Genomic DNA, 18,975 nt, shown 5'->3' with positions numbered 1-18,975 from the left:
AACAAGTTCATTTTGCAGAAAGTGCTTCGGCACCGGAATTGCATATTTGCAGCCGCACTGGGTTTGACTGGTGCGTGAAATGACGGGATAGAAGTGCTCTTGACCTTAGAGTGCTCTTGTCCCACTGAGAAGTGCTGGTGCTCTCCCATTGATAGTAATGAGTACTTCTTGAGAGTTCAGGTTCTCTGCCTATCAAAAAAAGTGCATGCACTCAGAACCTCACAGTGCTTCCCCATCCACAGCACTGCCTTTGGACTTTAAGCCTTCTGGGTGTGCGATCGGTGTCCCTAAGAGTGGGACATGTTCCGCTCAGTTCTTTGGGGGGCATAGAATGGATGATGCTGTCCCCCACCTCCCACCCAATCCACACACTCAAGTAGTGTTTAAGTATCTAAGGGTATTTGTAAGCCTGGCTGTCGGTACTAATCTGTAATAACAAACATTAATATGTTTTACTTTCTTTTTCTTTTAATTAAAAACATTTTGTTCCCATGATTACAGAATTATTTTACATTGAATTAGGGTATGGCGTTGGTGTGCACAGTTCACGTTCCAAAGTCAGGTCTCGCTACGCCCCTAGAGATGTGGGATGCAAGCACTATGCAATCTATAGAGTCCATAGTGGCGACCTCCCCCACATTTCCTTCGGTTTGTACATTTATCCGTCATTTTCACATTTTTGTTTATGGTTCCCTCACATTCTCAGACACAAATGGTTCATAGGAGGAGGAGACGTAGTACAATGGGAGGCTATGTGCATCTTCGACATCTTATGAGATGAGAATTAAAATCCAAACAGCAACTGACACACAAAACAAGGTTTCTGATGGAAATATGTCAAGAATTGGGCTGGTCTGTCGCGACATCGGTTAATTTCCCAGAAACACAACTAATTCCGAAAGACTGGGAGGGTTAACGTGGAGTAAGTCATCTCTCACTAAACACAGGCACCAGGTTATGCTATCCCCTGGGGCCCAAGCCCCACCAATGATTAATGTATCAGGAATGTTAATTTTATCCCGACCTGCCATTGGCTGAAGGGGAAAGCAAAGGTGTGCCCCTCTGTAGTGTGTGCCAAAGAGGACGGATCTACTAGGGACGGAGGAGCGGCACAGAAAGGGAAAAAAAATGTAATCTACGGGATCTGAATCTGATTGCTGGTCTCCTCCTGCCATCGTTAAAGTGCTTGGAAGGCGATGGCAGGGCCGGCTCTAGGCTCACGGAGGCCCTGAGCAGGGAGTGTAGGTAGGGGGCCCGAGGCCGCCAAATCCCTGCCAGGGGCCACCACGCAAATATGTATCTAAGGATATATATTGGCGTGGCGGCCCCTGGGGTTTGGCGGCCCTGTGCAGGTGCACAGCTTGCACATGCCTTAGGCCGGCCCTGGCGATGGGTTCAATAGCGTGCCAATTGGGTGCAGGCAATTGAAAGCCATATCTAGCACTTAATAGAGCTTTAGCATCATATTAAATAAATATCCTAAAAATGTGTTTTGCTTCTTCAAATAACCCATTTAAAATTAACAAACCAACCTAACTCCTGGTTTTATTTGGTGTAGTTACAAATTGAACTCCCCCTTAACTCACTGAAAGATTGATGTGCCCAACCCCCTGGAAACACGTCCGATCACATCAAGCCTCGCGCCCCAGGTGGGGATTACCTTTAACAGAGATGTTGCGATTCGCCAGCATAGCTGCAAAGGTTTCAGATTGCTCATGTGTGACATTTTCATAATTTCAGTGTAATTATGAGTGACATTCAATGACTATGAGTGACACTATCTCCAACACCACTGACCAGAGTCACCCGATCCTTAAGGGGCGCAGCCCAAACAAAGCTGCCGACTTTTAATTACACACGAATGATATTTCTATGTTCCAAGACACCTATGAGTGACATTCATATCTCATCTGCAACACCTTATAACTAGCAGTGGATTAAGAAAATCTTGTTTTAGTAAATGCAGTGTAGTACCTGGATTAAATAAACCACTCACACCTGAAATGGGGTATTCTGTGATTTGTGAAGTTGCCCTGCACCCTTTCCCACCGTACCACACCTTCCTCTACTATTTAACAGTAGTAGTAAATAAAATGCAGTTGGTAATCTATACCAAATAACTGTCTTATCTCAGTGTCGGCCCGTATATAAAAATTGAGCTGCAACTTAGAAATTAATTGTGCAGTAAAAAATCTTTACACTAGTCTGGGATTTCAAAGTGTTGCAACTAATAGCATTAGCCAAATTAATGACCGCAGTTTTGAGATCTCTGAAGAACGTATATAGCGCCACCAGCCAGTGCAGTGCACATTTATCACCACTCGTTGCCAAATTGTTGCTGCTGGCTGGCCGCATCCTCGCACTTGGCTGTACTGTCTCCCAGGTTTACAGTGCAGCCAGCCGTGTTTCTGGGATGGGGGATGACACAAGCCTCACCTGGAGTTGTTGACAGCCTGGGCTGCTCAAGGTTGCGCTCAAAAACGTGTGATTTGCGGACGGGGAAAAGGGCTGGATTAAGGAGAATGGACAAACACTGTGCCCCCGTTCCAGAAACCACGTGATCGGAGGGAAAGACTTGCGAGCTGATGTTTTTTATTACATTCTGTGGCAATATGTGGCAAGCCTGGTTGGGGCCGTAAAGTAAAGTCCACATTTGTAAAGCGCACAATCACCCGTAAGGGTCTCTAGGCGCTGGGGGCCGTCGGGAAGATTAAGCGAGCTATTGCCCAGAGTCACATGGTGCTGGGCTGACCTGCCGCCGGAGCCGGGGATCGAACCGTGGTCCCCAGATTCCAGCGTCAGTCGCCCTGGCCGCGGCGCCACACCGTAGGAGGGCAGGGCCCAGCAGGCTGCAAACCAACACCCTGCACTATGACCCTTCCCAAAATACTGTAAGAGGTTGAATGGCACAGAATGCACCACTTGGTTGGCTGCTGATGGCCAGCGCTGCAAAGGAAAACTAGGCTGCCAACCACCATTCTGTCTACCTGGAGCCAATCTGCCAAGTGCGTGACCGCGCTGCTGGCCCCCAACGGGGTGGTGCCTTGGGTACAAACTGGGTCCATTGGCACTTTTTATTCAGGTGGAACATACCTCACCAGACCAAGCCACAAGGCAAATGCACCTGCACTCTCTTTATCTGAACCTCATGCTCATTTTCCTACTACTTTTCTCTCCTTCCGCGGTTTTCCTTCTCGATCTTTCACTTCCTTTGAAAGTTTTCTACTCTTGCACTGGTTCCAAGTGGCAACTCCTCCTGCACCTGTGAACCCTGCTCTGTATTTCAACAGCTATTTCTTGCACTGCCGTTTTGTTTATTCTTCCATATGTTAGTCTGTAGAGTGCCGATGCTTAATTGCGACTGTGTGATCTATGGTTATAGCATCTTAACAGAGGTGAGCACTGGGCACACAAACGCTCTCACCTCACGAGTGTGTAAAAGGTCACAATTCAGACAGGTGCATACTCGTACTTTGAGGCCTTTTGATGCACGTTTACATTTTAAACGCAAATAAATTCTCACTGGCATGCTAACTATTAAATTGAATTTTACATACCTGGGGCCAGGCTGCAGTGCTAAGGCAATAGGCCACGTGTCCACCAGAGGGTTGGTTCCACGTGTTCATTAGCAGGCTAGGGGCCCCATGCAGCCACGCACCACAATGCGATGAGAGCTGCAACAGAGGCGAGCTCCAGGTGCACTGGCTTCCACACAGTTAAACAGAGCGAGACGAGACCACGTACATCTAAGGGGCCACTCGGGGCCTAGCAATAATTAAATTAAGGCCGGCGGCTGCACAGTTCCTCTCGTTTCAGGGATGCCTCACACGCGCACTTTCAATTGCACGAAGCGCATGACAGTGGTTACCAGTCTCACTCCGCAGACGCGGAGACGTGCGCTCTGCGCACCATTTAATTTATGAAAGAGGCCGCAGCAAGGTAGCTATGTAAGTGCAGGCTGCGTGACTGCCTGGCTGAGGACGGGGCCCCTGGAGAGCGCAGGGCCCCCCTGCAACGCGGGGGCTGCGGGGGCCTGTGTTACGCCCCTGCTTTAAAGCCTCTGATGAAATGCTCGAGAGAGCGTGAAACGCGTCAGGCTGAATAAATTGATGGATGGCTTTTTATCAACTTTGCTGTCACTTGCACGCAATAAACGAAAAGGGAACTTCCCTGTGTGTGGCTTTTCTACTTTGGGGAACCTGTTGATTGGATGTTTACGGCCGCTCCGGCCGGGGAAGAGCCTTGCCACGAGTATTTTGTGGGCCGAGCTGCAGTCACTGTAAGGAGCAGCGCAAAGGACACGGAAGCCAGTTTGTGCAAGAAGGCACTTGCAGCAAAGAAGAAATGAAAGACTTTCCAAACCCACTGTGGTTTTATTTTGGATTTTATTCGTGCATCACAAAGAGCAGCTCACTGAAGTTACATGAATGGCACTACAAGGACCATCGTGTTCTGGAAGAGCCAACGCCCACTGGGGCAGGTGGTAACAATTACAAGTAATGCGTATGCGCTCTGTGATGTTGAACTTTAAAGCCTCTGATGAAATGCTCGAGAGAGAGAGCGTGAAACGCGTCAGGCTGAATAAATTGATGGATGGCTTTTTATCAACTTTGCTGTCACTTGCACGCAATATACGAAAAGGGAACTTCCCTGTGTGTGGCTTTTCTACTTTGGGGAACCTGTTTGTTGGATATATATATATATATATATATATATATATATATATATATATATATATATACCACCACAATGACCGCTCGTCTGAAGTGGTCCAGCCGCACTCACTCCGCGAAACAGAGTGAAACACCAGTGAGTCCACTTTCTTTAGTCATTCAGTTTTCTGATTTGAGAACCTTTTATAGGAATCTGTTTCTGTGTGCCCTGGCACTACTGCTGTTGCATTTTGCAACATAAAATCGATGCCCTCAATACGACTCACCATCATAGTTGTGACTGATAGAATCTTGATTATACATGTTACCCCCAATTTCTTGGTATGCATCCAAGGGTTTCCATAAAGTGCACTATACTCATTTAAAGTCCAAGTGTTTTTTTGATAGAAAAACATTCTGACTCTTCTGAAATACGTAATGCAAATTTAGACATTCTGACTCTTGTGAAATACATAATGTAAATTTAGACCACACCAATAAACCTCTCAGGTTCCAAATGCCTATGCAGTCACAGGGGCATCAAAAGTGCAAGGGCCTACTTGTAAGCAGTCACACTCAATTAATGTGTGTTGGAGCCTCAATATTGTTAACTTGAATATACTAAATGGATCTCTATGTTTAGTTATAGAGTACAGATGCATAATAAATAGTTTCTATTTTCCTTTCATGGGTAATAGTAGCAATGTAAATATATATATTTAGAGCCAGTATGATCCTATATCTTATCCTGCAACTGTAATTTGCTGAATATCTTTGTATACACAGAAATCACAAAGGCATCTAAAGTGCAAGTAAACATTCACACTCATTCAGTATATGTCAGGGCCTCCATATCCCCAAATTAAATATACTATTTTAAAACACTATACTTAGGTTTAAAGTGCAAATGCATGATATACAATTCTATCTTCACTTCACAGCGATATTAGTACAAATATTAAGCACATTGCCAGGATGGCCCTATGTTCCATACTTTAACTTTGTTTACTAAACATAACTCTATTTTTTGTATTAAAGAGCAAATGCATGATATATATATATTCTTCATTAGCAGGGTACTGATATTGATATGTGAAAAATTGCATAATGGCACGATGTTATACCTACCAATGCGGTGTATCACTAGCTTGGCCTAGATACATATTTTTTCACTGTGAGATCTGTATAGCAGAGTGCTGGTGCAATTTGTATGTGCAAATATATATGTGCAAAAATCCCTCACAAAACAATTCAATACAAGACTGTCCAATCATCAAATTCATACATTAGAGGTGCAGCAACATCCTATTAGATTTTTCATTGAAATTACAATCAAGGTCCATTAAAAGCCAGAGCAAGTTTAAATTTATTCTTCCAGACTCAATTGAAATTCAAGTTCAAATAGATTCTTCCAGAAAAGGCCATTTGGCAGTGATTAATACTATGTTATCTTAAAGATGAACATACAATTCTCCATTCCATTTCCATTTGCCAGCTTTATTTCGGTCATTATAGACCATAACAGCAAAGGGTAAAATACATACATCACTGAATTTGGGCAGTAAAAACATTAGTAAACATTACAAAATATAACCAAATACAAATGAGTTGATCAAATTTCATAGCAGATAAAAATATATTAAAAATTAAAAAGAGGTTAAAACAGTGATTTCATGAGTTAACAGAGTTAAAACAGTAGAAAATAAAAAAGGGACATTTAAAATAGGCAGGGGAATTAAAAAGCTTGTGGCGCCTATGCCACATTGAGTTGAGGAAACGGGACACAGCAAAAACAATCGGAGAATGAGTGTCAGTTCTCAAAACTCTAATGGCCTCAAGGCACTGCCTGTACCCCAGGTTCCTGTATAATGGTAAGAACCAATACCTCCTGGCTGCATTATAGCCAGGACAAAAGAAGAAAACATGAATTGCTGACTCTTCTTGACTATTATAAGCAGGACAATCGGATAGGACAGGCTTTTGACCATTCGCTTGTAAATGCATGAACCGGTAGGCAGCTCAATCTGAACGGAGTATAAAGTTTCCTTGCCATGAAAGGATAAACAACATCAAGGAAGGCCTCAAATAAATACTGATCCTTAAAATTGAAGAAGTCAGAGGTTAGACGGCCTAATTTTGTGCTCCCTTGGGTTTCAGCCAATTTAAACAGTCTGTAAGCTTTAACTAGTTCAAGCCGCAATATTATGGGGGACACTTCCTCGGGGTGGGTCCATAGGTTTGGTCCACCTAATCTAAAGCACAGGTCTTTTATGTGTCCAAATCAGGATAGTTTTCCCACCCCTGGGAGCCCCAATATCGCCTTGAGTTCAGACTGGTAGGCTGTTAATTCAGGGGTCGCCCATAGCCTACGCCAAAAAGTCAAGGGGCGCAGTCCAATCTCCTCCTCTAAGGGTCTATTCCTAAGGTCCATTCGTAAGGGGATGAGAGGAGTGCTTAGCGGTAGACCCAAGAGCTGCCTCATAAACGTGTTCTCAGATTTAACAAGTCCACCTGCGGGAAGATGAACCCAGAGTTCTGCCCCATACATTATAGCACTCCTGATTAGGACTTTATAAATCTCAGTCGGCGGACCCAGTTGTCTAGATGATGAGTTCCTGTATAATTTACTTTTACCCTGGCCATCTGTGCTAGCCTTAAGCCTGCCTTTTCTTGCGGTGGGCCCTATCCTGAAGTTTCCGTCAGCGTAACACCCAGGTAGTCAAAGACAGCTACCCTCTCTAGCTGGATACCATTTAGGGAGGGATTTGGGTGAGATGTTTTGCTGGGATTAAAAACCATGTACTTAGTTTTTAATGTGTTGATCTCCAGCCCCCTGTCTTTGCAAAATAGAGAGAAGCTGTCAAGGATCCTTTGGATGCTCATGGGCGACTTAGATAGTAACAAGGTGTCGTCTGCAAACATCATTGCTGGCACCTTGTCACTGACCAGCTTTGTGGCGTCAATGTTTGGTTCCTCATTTAATTGGTCCACCAAAGCATTAATAAAAAGACAGAACAATGGGGGGGGCCAGAACACACCCTTGCCTTACACCTCTATTCACTGGGAAGCATGGGGTTAATTCCCCATATTTGCCGTATCTCACCTGGGCAAAATTTCCAGTGTGCAGGCGCTTAATCAAAGACATCAAATAGGGCGGAATGCCCATTTGCTCTAGAACTGCCCAGAGTTTGTAGCGAGGTACCAAATCAAAGGCTTATTTAAGGTCCACAAAGATCAAATAGAGGCTCCCATCCTCCATTGTCACCCTCTTCCAATATAATAATTGGAGCCTGAAGATTTGGTCAATTGTAGAAATATTTTTACGGAAACCAGCCTGGTACGCACTCAGAATCTACCGCTCATCCACCCGTGACTGAAGGAGCTCCAGGACAATCCTGGCAAACAGCTTCTGAGTTATGTCAATCAGGCTGATTGGTCTGTAATTAATGGGCAGGAGGGGTGAGCCCTTCTTGTATACTGGAAACATTTCTGCCCTAGCCAGGTGTCCGGGATTTTCATGCCGTTTAATATGGTGTTAAATATTACACATAAATAGGGGTCCCAGATGTTGGGTAGTTCCCGAAATAAATCCCCCAGAATCTTGTCTAAGCTAGGGGTCTTTCCAAAGGGAAGCTTCCCAATTGTGCTCAGCACTTTGGTCAGGGTGAACCCAACATCATCTTCAAGGGAATTCCCTACTACAGTTGGCAGAGTTCCCTCAATGAGCTCTATGGTGTTCTGAGTGGAATACAGCGATTGGAAATTAAGTTTCCAAGCATCTGCAGCAATGTTCGGCTCAATTGGTGAGTGCTCTGGGGAACTAACCGTACAAACCAGGATCCAAAATGCCCTGATATCATTGTTGGTGAAAGCCTGTTGATTGCCTCCCTTCTTTCACACTCTCAGTTCGTTTTGGCTAGCTTTAAACTATCACTATATAGAGCCCTCTTTGTTTTTATCAGGGATCTATCTTTGGATTTTATGGCATCAATGAGGGCACCCTTTGCCATTTGGCAAGAATTATTAAACCAAGTGGATTTAGGGCTCCTCTTGCCTTTGGAGTGGATCAGGGGATTGAAGATGTTAGTCAGGCTAGTGGTCAGATCCACATGGGTGGCTATAAGTTGAGCGATGATATTAGTGAAATTCAACAACTATAGTTACGTGAGCTAACTATAACCCCTTGACTCTGAAGCCTTTGGTCACAGCTTTTGCTGTGAGTCTTCTACAGCTAATAGCCGCTTGCAGGGCCACAGCTGTTATCTTTTGAACATTTACAGCAAGAGCTGTGAAAAGGGGCTGAAGTCAACCCCTGGTCCTTCCTGGCTTGTCGGAACTGCTTTTCATAGTTCAGCCAAACCAGGGAGACCCAGAACCTAAGCAGCATTCACCCATCTCTCCATCTGAAGCCCTAGTACCACTGAGCTACAGGAGGAGGAAAGAGTGAAGGCTGCATGTGTCCTCATGCATGACCTGTGCCTTACTTTTTCCTCTGCCCAATTAAGAGGCAGGGGAGAGAGAAACGCAGAGGCTGTGTATTATGACATTGAAATGTTGAGAGCAGCGTGCCTATACCAGTTCATATAGGTCACTGCTGCTTCATTGTCTTCAATTGAGCTCTTCACATTACAATGTACAAATATTTGTGAAACTTGGAATAAACCTAGAACTACCCGAAACAGGCAAGACACAGCACAATTCATTATTAGTATGTTATCCAGTGTTGGTGGCTTTTAGCTACTGATTTTAACTCTGAAGGATATTATTACTATTTACTCAAATGGAGGATGATAAAACATTCCTGCAACACTGGATACATTGCATCATTTTAAGTTGCTTAAAGGTGTTTGCAAGGCTAAGTGTTCTGAACATGAGAATCAAATAACAAAACAACAAACACAATAGCAACAAACACACCATGGGTACCTGCAAAGTAAGGGACATTGTCTTGGAGTTCATACTCGCACATAGGTGTACAGTGAAGGTATACCACTGACACTAGTGCCCGTGGGCATAATAGGGCTATCGTCTAGGAGCTCACAGGGCACTGAGTGGGTCACAAGAGTCCTGCGATTGATTGAGCTAACTAATCGATAGGATGATGGACTGCCCCACATGTGATGCCAAAGAAAGGAAACTAAGAAATTGATCAAATGATAATAGGTGGTGCAGAGGTGTGTCTCGGCCAGCCCGAATCAGCACTGTGTCATCCTTCTGTATACCTAAACGCAATAAATATTCTTGCAATATAACATAAAGGTAGGCCCTACCTCTAGTAAAAAGCCTATCCATGTCAGAGTACATCCCTTACCTTCTCCGCTTCCTCCAAGAAGGCATCGATGAAGTCCCTCTTCATGTTTGGGTCGTAGGTCTTCTTATGCTCTGTGATGATGTCCCTCAGGAAGTCAAAGATATTGTTTTGTGATCTGGCCATGTCAGAAGCCACTCCAGGGACATGGATCAAGGCAGGGATCACATTCATCAACTGAAGGTCACAATAAGAAGAAAGATTTATGCTGGAGCAGCTTCAATGGATTTATCACAATGCTATTCTCATTGCATACTAAACAAATACTAGCATTCTATTGAGAACTAGCCAATGGCTCAGTTGAGAGGAGAGGTGAGAGAAATAAAAAAATAGGGGTTTATTTTCTATTTTGATGGCCATTTACAACTCAAATGAGGTTCGAGTAGGTGGAGTCTAAACATCTCCCATATTATGCTTTAAATTGCCTTAGAACACCTTCTATTTTGAAAATAGCCAATACTGGAATGATCTCCAGAATGTGAAATTCACGTCAGAGTCTGAAGTTTATACCTGTGACACATAGGGTATGCCTATTTTCTCTTACCACTAATTCATGAGAAATAAATGTCTCAGTACATTTTTTAAAATTTCTTGTGAAAATGTTTTGAACATTTAAAGACACTCTACAATCAGTTTCAAAAATTGTAGGCAAAAAGCACCATCACACTTGAGGTAAACAAGTCCCCCTCAACTGATCTTTAGTTGTCTTGCTACATTTAGACACTGGTCATGCTGTCTTGGAGGCAAACATGAAAAGATAAAAGCAGCAGGCTTAGGCTGATCAAAACTACTTATCTATGAATGAGGGAGGTCAGAAAGTTGATTTATATGCAAATAAATCCTTACAGGGTTTATCCGTGCCCATGTGCCTTATTTGTAAAGACTAATTTAGGCCTTACACCTGTTTGAATGAGTTCCAAGACCGAAGACACAATGTTGTTTTACCCCAAGAGAATTTCCAGCCATAAATTCTTTGACATTTCAGGGCCTTTGATATGGAAAGGGGCGACCGCTCGGTCCCCCCGAACGTATGGATGGGTGCCCCGAACCCCCCGGGAAACCAGTTTTGGCGGGGTGGGCGTAGCCCGGCTGGTATGCCCAAAGCGGCGTAGCCGGGGCGCGCCTTTCCCCGCCCAAGAGGGGTTGTCCTAGACACCTCGATGGAAGACCACGCCCAGTAGGCGTATCGGGGACGGGTACACGCCCTCCCGCAGAAGGATAAAGGAGCGGGAATCCAGAAGATCGTCCTCTTGTTCCTCGGATCGGAAGGCTGCACCCACTCGTTGCTCGTGAGCCCTCGACGGAACAAGCAGCAATTTTGAATGTGGTAATCTTGTTTTTTCTCTTTCAGTTTCGAGGGCCCACAGATTTCAGGACCTCGTGGATCGACCAAGGGCGGAAGACTCGAAACCATGCCTAGCAAGAAAGCAGGAAAGGGTTCCGAGACAGAGAGGATGTTACGCCTGTTGTCGAATCGGATGGCTTGTATGGACCGAAAGCTCGGACAAGTCCAATCGCTCGGGAGAGGTTTAGCGGAGGTAAAGAAGCAATTGGCCGCATTGAACGACCCAGGTCAGCCGAAAAAGGTTATAGGCCCGGCTTTGCCGGGAATAGTCCCCGGGGGAAGAGGGAAGCGGGTCAAGGAAAGGGCGGTTTCGGGGGGGTCCCAGTTCCAGAGGTACCTCTCATCGCCCCCCTCGTACCGGTCGATAACCCGGTTCAGAACCCAGATGTAGGCCAGCCTATCCCGGTGGTGATCACCTCTGTCGAGGACGATGAAATACCCCCAGAATTGGCCGCACAGTTGACGGCATGGCTCAAAACAAAGGTGGGGGGCACAGCGACCCCGGGAGACCCGGCCGAAGAAGCCAGAGTGTTAATAAAGCAGTTGCGGCAATCGAGAGATGTCGCGAAGGCGAGTGTTCCTCTTGTTCCCCCACAGGTGGCGCCGGGAGTACCAGCAGCTGGTCAAGAAAAGACGGCGGCAACAACAGCCGATCCGGGTAAGCTCGCATTGCCGATGGTGGGGGAGGGCTCGATACCCTCAAGGCGGGAAAAGGTTGCACAGCACATTCCCTTGGCCACGAAAGAGTTAATATGGGGAGACAAGTATGTCAACATGTTTTCATTGTTAACGGACCATCGTGAGATGGAGTATGCTAAAACGCAGAAAGATTTGTGGCACCCTAGTGTCTGGCGCGCCAAGATGGCCGAGTTCAGGGTGGAAGAGACAGTGACGAACTGGGTTAAGGCCTTCTCTATATTTACCGCAGTTATGGGGGAACGTAAACCTGAGGTTATGACTGAGTTGGTTTGCTATCAGAATCGTATTATGGATTTTTATTCAATGTATGAGGGGGAAGAATGGAAAGGCTATGACATGAAGTTCCGTAAAGCAAAAGAATATGATGCTTCTTTGTCTTGGGATTGTTTGGACTCGGTGTTATGGCACAAGCAACTCCTGCCAGGGGCGACAGGTACGTCCTCGCCAGGCGGGAGCGGGTCCGGAGTGGTCCGCCAAAAGCCCGGGGTGCCCTTTCGAGCAGGCACAGGTGGGGGCTATCAGCCTAGAGTTGGCGGGAATGGCGGAAAAGGAGGGGTCTGTTGGGGCTTCAATCGAGGCAATTGTAACAGACCGCAGGGGACATGCAAGTTTAAGCATGTGTGTGCCGGCTGTGGGAATTCCTCACACCCGGAAAGTGCATGTAGATCGAAAAATGGCGGGACGGGAGGAAAAGGTGGACCTAAGCAGGAGTGAGGTAGACCTTTGTAACCGATTGCCTACACCCGTTGATCTCATGGTTATGATTCCGTGGTTAAACAAATACCCTGATCATGTATCCGCTGGGGTGTTGAGGAAGGGATTCTTACATGGCTTCCACATCCCGGCGGGGGAAGTTCGGGGGAACTCCTTTTGTAGAAACCAGTTATCGGTACGGCACAACCCAGGCGTGGCAGAAAAGAGAATAGCAAAAGAGATCAGTTTAGGACGAGTGGCTGGCCCCTTTTCCTGCCCGCCGGTGGCCGAGTTCATCTGTTCCCCGTTAGGGGTTGTCCCGAAGAAAGATCCGGGGGAGTTTAGACTCATACATAACCTTTCTGCTCCTAGGGGTTCCTCGGTGAATGATGCCATTGACCCAGACGTTTGTTCGGTACGATACGCATCGTTCGACGATGCCGTGGCCATATTGAACCACCTAGGCCCTGGGGCGCTGATGGCGAAATGTGATATCGAATCAGCATTCCGGTTGCTTCCGGTGCACCCGCAGGATCAGCGCCTGCTAGATTTTGCATTTCAGGGAAGTTATTACATGGATAAATGCATGCCCATGGGTTGCTCCATTTCATGTGCATATTTTGAGATGTTTAGCTGTTTTTTGGAATGGGCATTTACCGAGGCTACAGGGCATAAACATGTTATGCATTATCTGGATGACTTTCTGTTTTTGGGGGCAGCCGGTGATACGAACTGCGCACAGGCGCTGTATGATTTCTGCATCCTCATGAATGAATTTGGTGTCCCATTGGCACCAGGTAAGACGGTTGGACCATCTACTTCACTGGAGTTTCTGGGAATTGAGCTCGATTCTGTGGAGGGGTGTTTCCGACTACCAGTAGACAAAGTGATCAAGTTCCAGGCTTCCTTGATGCAATGTCTGGGTGGGGAGAAAGTGACCCTGCACCAGTTACAACAAACAGTGGGTCAGCTTAATTTTGCCTTGAGGGTGATTCCTATGGCCCGCCCGTTTTCGCGCTCTATCGCGCAAGCTATGGGTGGTCTCAAAGAGGCTCACCACCGTACGAGACTGTCTGGAGAGGTTCGCCAGGATATGCGTATTTGATTGGCATTTCTGGCGGACTTCAACGGTCGAGTCGTCTGGAGCTCCCCGCCAGAGTCTTCGGAGGAATTAGGTCTATGGACCGACTCGGCAGGGAGCGTGGGTTTTGGCGCCATCTTAGGTGATCGATGGTCAGCACAAACATGGCCAACATGGTGGCACTCCAACGGTCTCACAGGTAACATTGGGTTCCTCGAGTTATTCCCCATCTGGGTTGCTCTGATGACATGGGCTGACGACTTCAGGGGCCGCTCAGTGGTTTTTTGGTCCGACAATATGACTGTTGTTGATTGCATTAACCAACAGGCAGCACGCTGCAAAATGATCTTGAGATTGTTGAAAGAGGTTGTGCTGCTTTGCATGAGATTGAATGTACTGTTCAGGGCGAAACATGTGCCAGGTGTACTGAATCATGCGGCTGATGCACTCTCTCGTTCACATATACAGGCATTCAGGGGTTATCTGCCCACAGCAGACCTAGAGGCAGCACCATTCCCAGAAGCAATGTGGCTAATCGGTGCCTCGGATTACAAGACCTCGTGGCAGCGAGTCTAGCCCCCAGGACAAGGAAAGCATACGAAGGAGCGTTTCGTTCCTATTGCACATATTTAGGTCCCACGGGGAGTCAGAATTGGGGTCAGGAGGAATCCTTCCTGGGGTACCTGGTTGCACTACACAGGGAGGGCCGATCAGTGGCAACGGCCGGTAGGCATAGGGCGGCCATTTCCTTCATGGCCCAGGTACACGGCATAAAAGACCCTACAGGTTCTTTTTTGTTGAAGAAAGCCCTTCGCAGCTGGCAGCGCCTTGAGGGTTGCAAGAAAGATACGAGGCACCCGATTGGCTTAGACAGACTGGCTCTGCTTTTAGCAAAGCTGGATGAGACGTGTTCCTCCCATTACGAAGCAGTTCTGTTCCGGGCAGCGTTCACATTGGCATTCCATGGGGCCATGAGGGTGAGCAAACTTGTCGCAAGGAACAAGAGAGATATGGAGGGAGGCTTGTGCAGGGATCACATCCAAATAAGGGGTGATTCAATGGTAATCACGATAGCCAGGTCCAAGACTGACCAAGGGGCTATGGGAGATAGTGTTGTCGTGCAGCGCAGACGTGGGTCCCCCGTTTGCCCGTTGAGGGGTGTGGAAGACTATTTGGCGCTGAGAGCGGCCGCATGGGGGGGGGAGTTTGCTCCGACACAAGGATGGCACCCCACTGACGAGATTTCAGTTTCAGAGGGTGCTAGCACTGGCAATCGCTGACGCGGGCAAGGACCCGTGCGATTTTGGGACCCACTCCTTTAGGATAGGGGCTGCTACTGAGGCTACAGCCAGGGGTCAGAGTGCTGAGGAAGTGAAACAATTGGGCCGTTGGTCCTCGAATTGCTTCAAGAGATATGTGCGCTTGCACATGTTGTAAGTGATCAATTGACATGCACTCACGTTTTCTGTCTTTTGTTTACTTTGCAGTTTCGCGAGCCTGCCACGCAGGGCGGAATTGGAGGTCGACCCTGCATCAAGAGACCAGCGGTCAGGGGTCACCGACTGGAGAGAGGATGGTATGGGTCGTGGGCCACTCATACGTGAGGCGCGCCGGTGACGTATTCAAGGAAGGTGACGCGATTCACGCACCTGGGGAATACGGGTTCAGAGTGGCCTTCCATGGGAAAGGTGGGCTCGTTTTTGACAAATTTGAGTCATTTTTCGAGGGACTTTTAGGGCGGCATAGGTCAGCGCCATCTGTAGTCATAGTACACCTGGGAGGCAACGACTTGGTGACACTGGGTAGACGAGTGTTACTTGAACGAGTCTTGTCGGCTGTTAGCTGGTTGGCTAAAAGAGTCCCGGGGTGCACGATTGCCTGGTCCAACATGATTCCTAGAAGGAGGTGGCAGGGGGGCCTTTCGGTGTCAGCTCTGAACCATTCGGTTAAACGGGTCAATAATAAGATTGGTAGATTGTTCCGTTCTGCACAGTTGCATGTCATTCCTCATGGGTGTATCCGGGGTGACCATATGTATCTGAACGATGGGGTTCACCTGTCCAGGGAGGGGAATGATTTACTCATAGGAGACTTTGTTGCATGGCTAAGAGGTTTGAGGAAGCATGACCTATAGGAGGAGTTGGGGGGGACCGGATCGTCGGTCAACTATCCGGTCTGTGGCGGTAAGGTCATGATCGGTGAGCAGTAATTTCAAGGTCCCTAGAGTGGGGCGCCACCCACAATGGATGGGAGCGCCCGGGGGAAGACGGCCATTGGCCCCTTCCACGGGGAGGCGGCACCCACTAACGATGGGGCGCCTAGGGGGAGATGGCCATGGGCCCCTCCCAGGGGGGGAGGCGGTTATATGCCCCTCCTTACTAATTTCCCGGGGGCCGGATATCCGCGACGGCGGATAGAGAGTGTGGGGTTGGGGGGGAGAGTCCACGCTGTCCTTCCTACAGAGACCTCATACGGGAACTCGGACGACCCTTAAGATGGCGTCGAGTAGAAAGGGGGCCCCCACCACGACAAGGGAAGTTACAGTTGGCAATGAGGGTAGAGCCCTCTGCGCATGCGCCGCTCACAGAGTGAGGGCGGGAGTTTGGTAGTAGGGATCTGACACCGGTTAAGACCTTGCCGTTGGCCCTTAATGCTAGGATGTATGATTTGAATTAGAGTATATGCATTTTCAGGATGTTAGCCAAAAGTACATGACTGCATCGAAATGTAATAAAATGACAAATTGTACATAATGCATAATGATGAAACTTTTATTTAATGTTTTAAATTTGTTATTTTAATAAATACGGCCGGGAGGGTGACTCCCTCCCGTCTTCCAAAAGTTCAACTATTGTCCGACGTCCCATCCTTGGGGATATGTGTTGGGAGGGGGTGGCAGGCATCCCGGCCATATGGAAAGGGGCGACCGCTCGGTCCCCCCGAACGTATGGATGGGTGCCCCGAACCCCCCGGGAAACCAGTTTTGGCGGGGTGGGCGTAGCCCGGCTGGTATGCCCAAAGCGGCGTAGCCGGGGCGCGCCTTTCCCCGCCCAAGAGGGGTTGTCCTAGACACCTCGATGGAAGACCACGCCCAGTAGGCGTATCGGGGACGGGTACACGCCCTCCCGCAGAAGGATAAAGGAGCGGGAATCCAGAAGATCGTCCTCTTGTTCCTCGGATCGGAAGGCTGCACCCACTCGTTGCTCGTGAGCCCTCGACGGAACAAGCAGCAATTTTGACCCACCCACCAGCCCCTGATAGCAAATGTTTGGAGGAAAATAAAGTTTTTCTGAGTGATGAAAGTTTAGACCTTTTTTCCTTGGTACAGTGAATGAAGGAACTTTGAGAATAAAGATTTGGTTTGCATTAGAGAGATGTCTTCTTGCAGGAAAGATCAGTGATAACAGTAAGATGATGTAAAAAAAATTCTTTTCGTAGGTAAAACAACTGTCGTATTTATTTGTCGGGCGGTAAGGTCATGATCGGTGAGCAGTAATTTCAAGGTCCCTAGAGTGGGGCGCAACCCACAATGGATGGGAGCGCCCGGGGGAAGACGGCCATTGGCCCCTTCCACGGGGAGGCGGCACCCACTAACGATGGGGCGCCTAGGGGGAGATGGCCATGGGCCCCTCCCAGGGGGGGAGGCGGTTATATGCCCCTCCTTACTAATTTCCCGGGGGCCGGATATCCGCGACGGCGGATAGAGAGTGTGGGGTTGGGGGGGAGAGTCCACGCTGCCCTTCCTACAGAGACCTCATACGGGAACTCGGACGACCCTTAAGATGGCGTCGAGTAGAAAGGGGGCCCCCACCACGACATGGGAAGTTACAGTTGGCAATGAGGGTAGAGCCCTCTGCGCATGCGCCGCTCACACAGTGAGGGCGGGAGTTTAGTAGTAGGGATCTGACACCGGTTAAGACCTTGCCGTTGGCCCTTAATGCTAGGATGTACAATTTGAATTAGAGTATATGCATTTTCAGGATGTTAGCCAAAAGTACATGACTGCATCGAAATGTAATAAAATGACAAATTGTACATAATGCATAATGATGAAACTTTTATTTAATGTTTTAAATTTGTTTCATATTTTAATAAATACGGCCGGGAGGGTGACTCCCTCCCGTCTTCCAAAAGTTCAACTATTGTCCGACGTCCCATCCTTGGGGATATGTGTTGGGAGGGGGTGGCGGGCATCCCGGCCATATGTACTGAGTGCACTGTCCCCACAGCACCCCTATAATTAGTTGTGCCAAGTGCAAACAGCGAAAGTACACCATATTACAAGCAATGTGTCGTCCCAGGGCAGCGCACTAGAGAAAGACAGAGCGGTTGCTTAAAGCAGCCTCTCTAGATTTTACTGTGCATATGGGTGCAGAGAGAACACCTTTCCCACTCCAGAGGGCTATTCAGAGGGGAACACTGACAGTGCTTCACCTCTTCTTATCAAGTTAGTCCCTATCTAGGCCCAGTATCAGATAAAGGGTTGGATTGCCACTATCCTCATTATTGAAGAAACTAACCATTATCCACCATTAGAAGCTCTTGTCAGTTTGAGAAGTCCTGCAACAGATACAAGGAAAAAGAGGCAATGTGTTAGTTCGATAACTCATAAAAGGGCCTTCATGACTGACCCTGGGCCTAGGATTGCAAAAGGTATTTACCATTATTCTAGAGACATCTGCATATAGCAGATGCTGAGAATGAGTTTTCTATGAGTGGTGGGCTTGGTTATTAAGTTGAATCTCTGTCTCCCTGAGCTGTCCTGTAGTTTGGAAGTAATGAACTTTGAATGGAATATCTTGATCCAAGGCTCAGAGTAACGGGCAAAGAAGAGGTGGTCAGTGTTGCTGATTCCAGATTTTATGCTTCAAAAGAGATCTGCAATTAATGTCTCTGAATTTTAAACCAAAGCACCACTTGCCTTTCTAGGTAGGCTCTGCGTGATAGTCTCTCTTCTTTCAGCTTTTCAGGTGGACCCCATTAAAGCATGGGGTGGCCTGGAGCAGAAACTCACAGCACCAATTGTCAGTTGCAGTGCCCAGCAGAGACTTCAGCTATATCATCTGCACAAACAAATGATGGATTGAATGCTGAACAAATCAAACATTCACCCCACAGTCAAGAGATCTGGGTTAAATCCATTGTTCATTTGCTCACGATGCCACTCCAGTTCAGACCTGGCCATATGCAAATCAGT

At 47.4% G+C, this 18,975-nt stretch overlaps 1 protein-coding gene across 2 annotated transcripts in view; it reads right to left on the bottom strand.

Annotated features, from left to right (window-relative positions):
- LOC144825548 (cytochrome P450 2D6-like) overlaps nt 1–18,975 on the bottom strand; it is a 470,217-nt gene that overhangs the window by 260,682 nt on the left and 190,560 nt on the right. For both annotated transcript variants that reach the window (XM_078684165.1, XM_078684166.1), the window contains one exon: nt 9,964–10,137. In XM_078684165.1, coding sequence (XP_078540291.1) covers nt 9,964–10,137 — 174 coding nt within the window. The remainder of the gene's footprint in view (nt 1–9,963; nt 10,138–18,975) is intronic.

The sequence above is a fragment of the Lissotriton helveticus genome, chromosome 1_1 (assembly GCF_964261635.1).
Source record: "Lissotriton helveticus chromosome 1_1, aLisHel1.1, whole genome shotgun sequence".
Lineage (NCBI taxonomy): Eukaryota > Metazoa > Chordata > Amphibia > Caudata > Salamandridae > Lissotriton > Lissotriton helveticus.
This window is presented reverse-complemented; position numbering and strand designations above follow the sequence as displayed.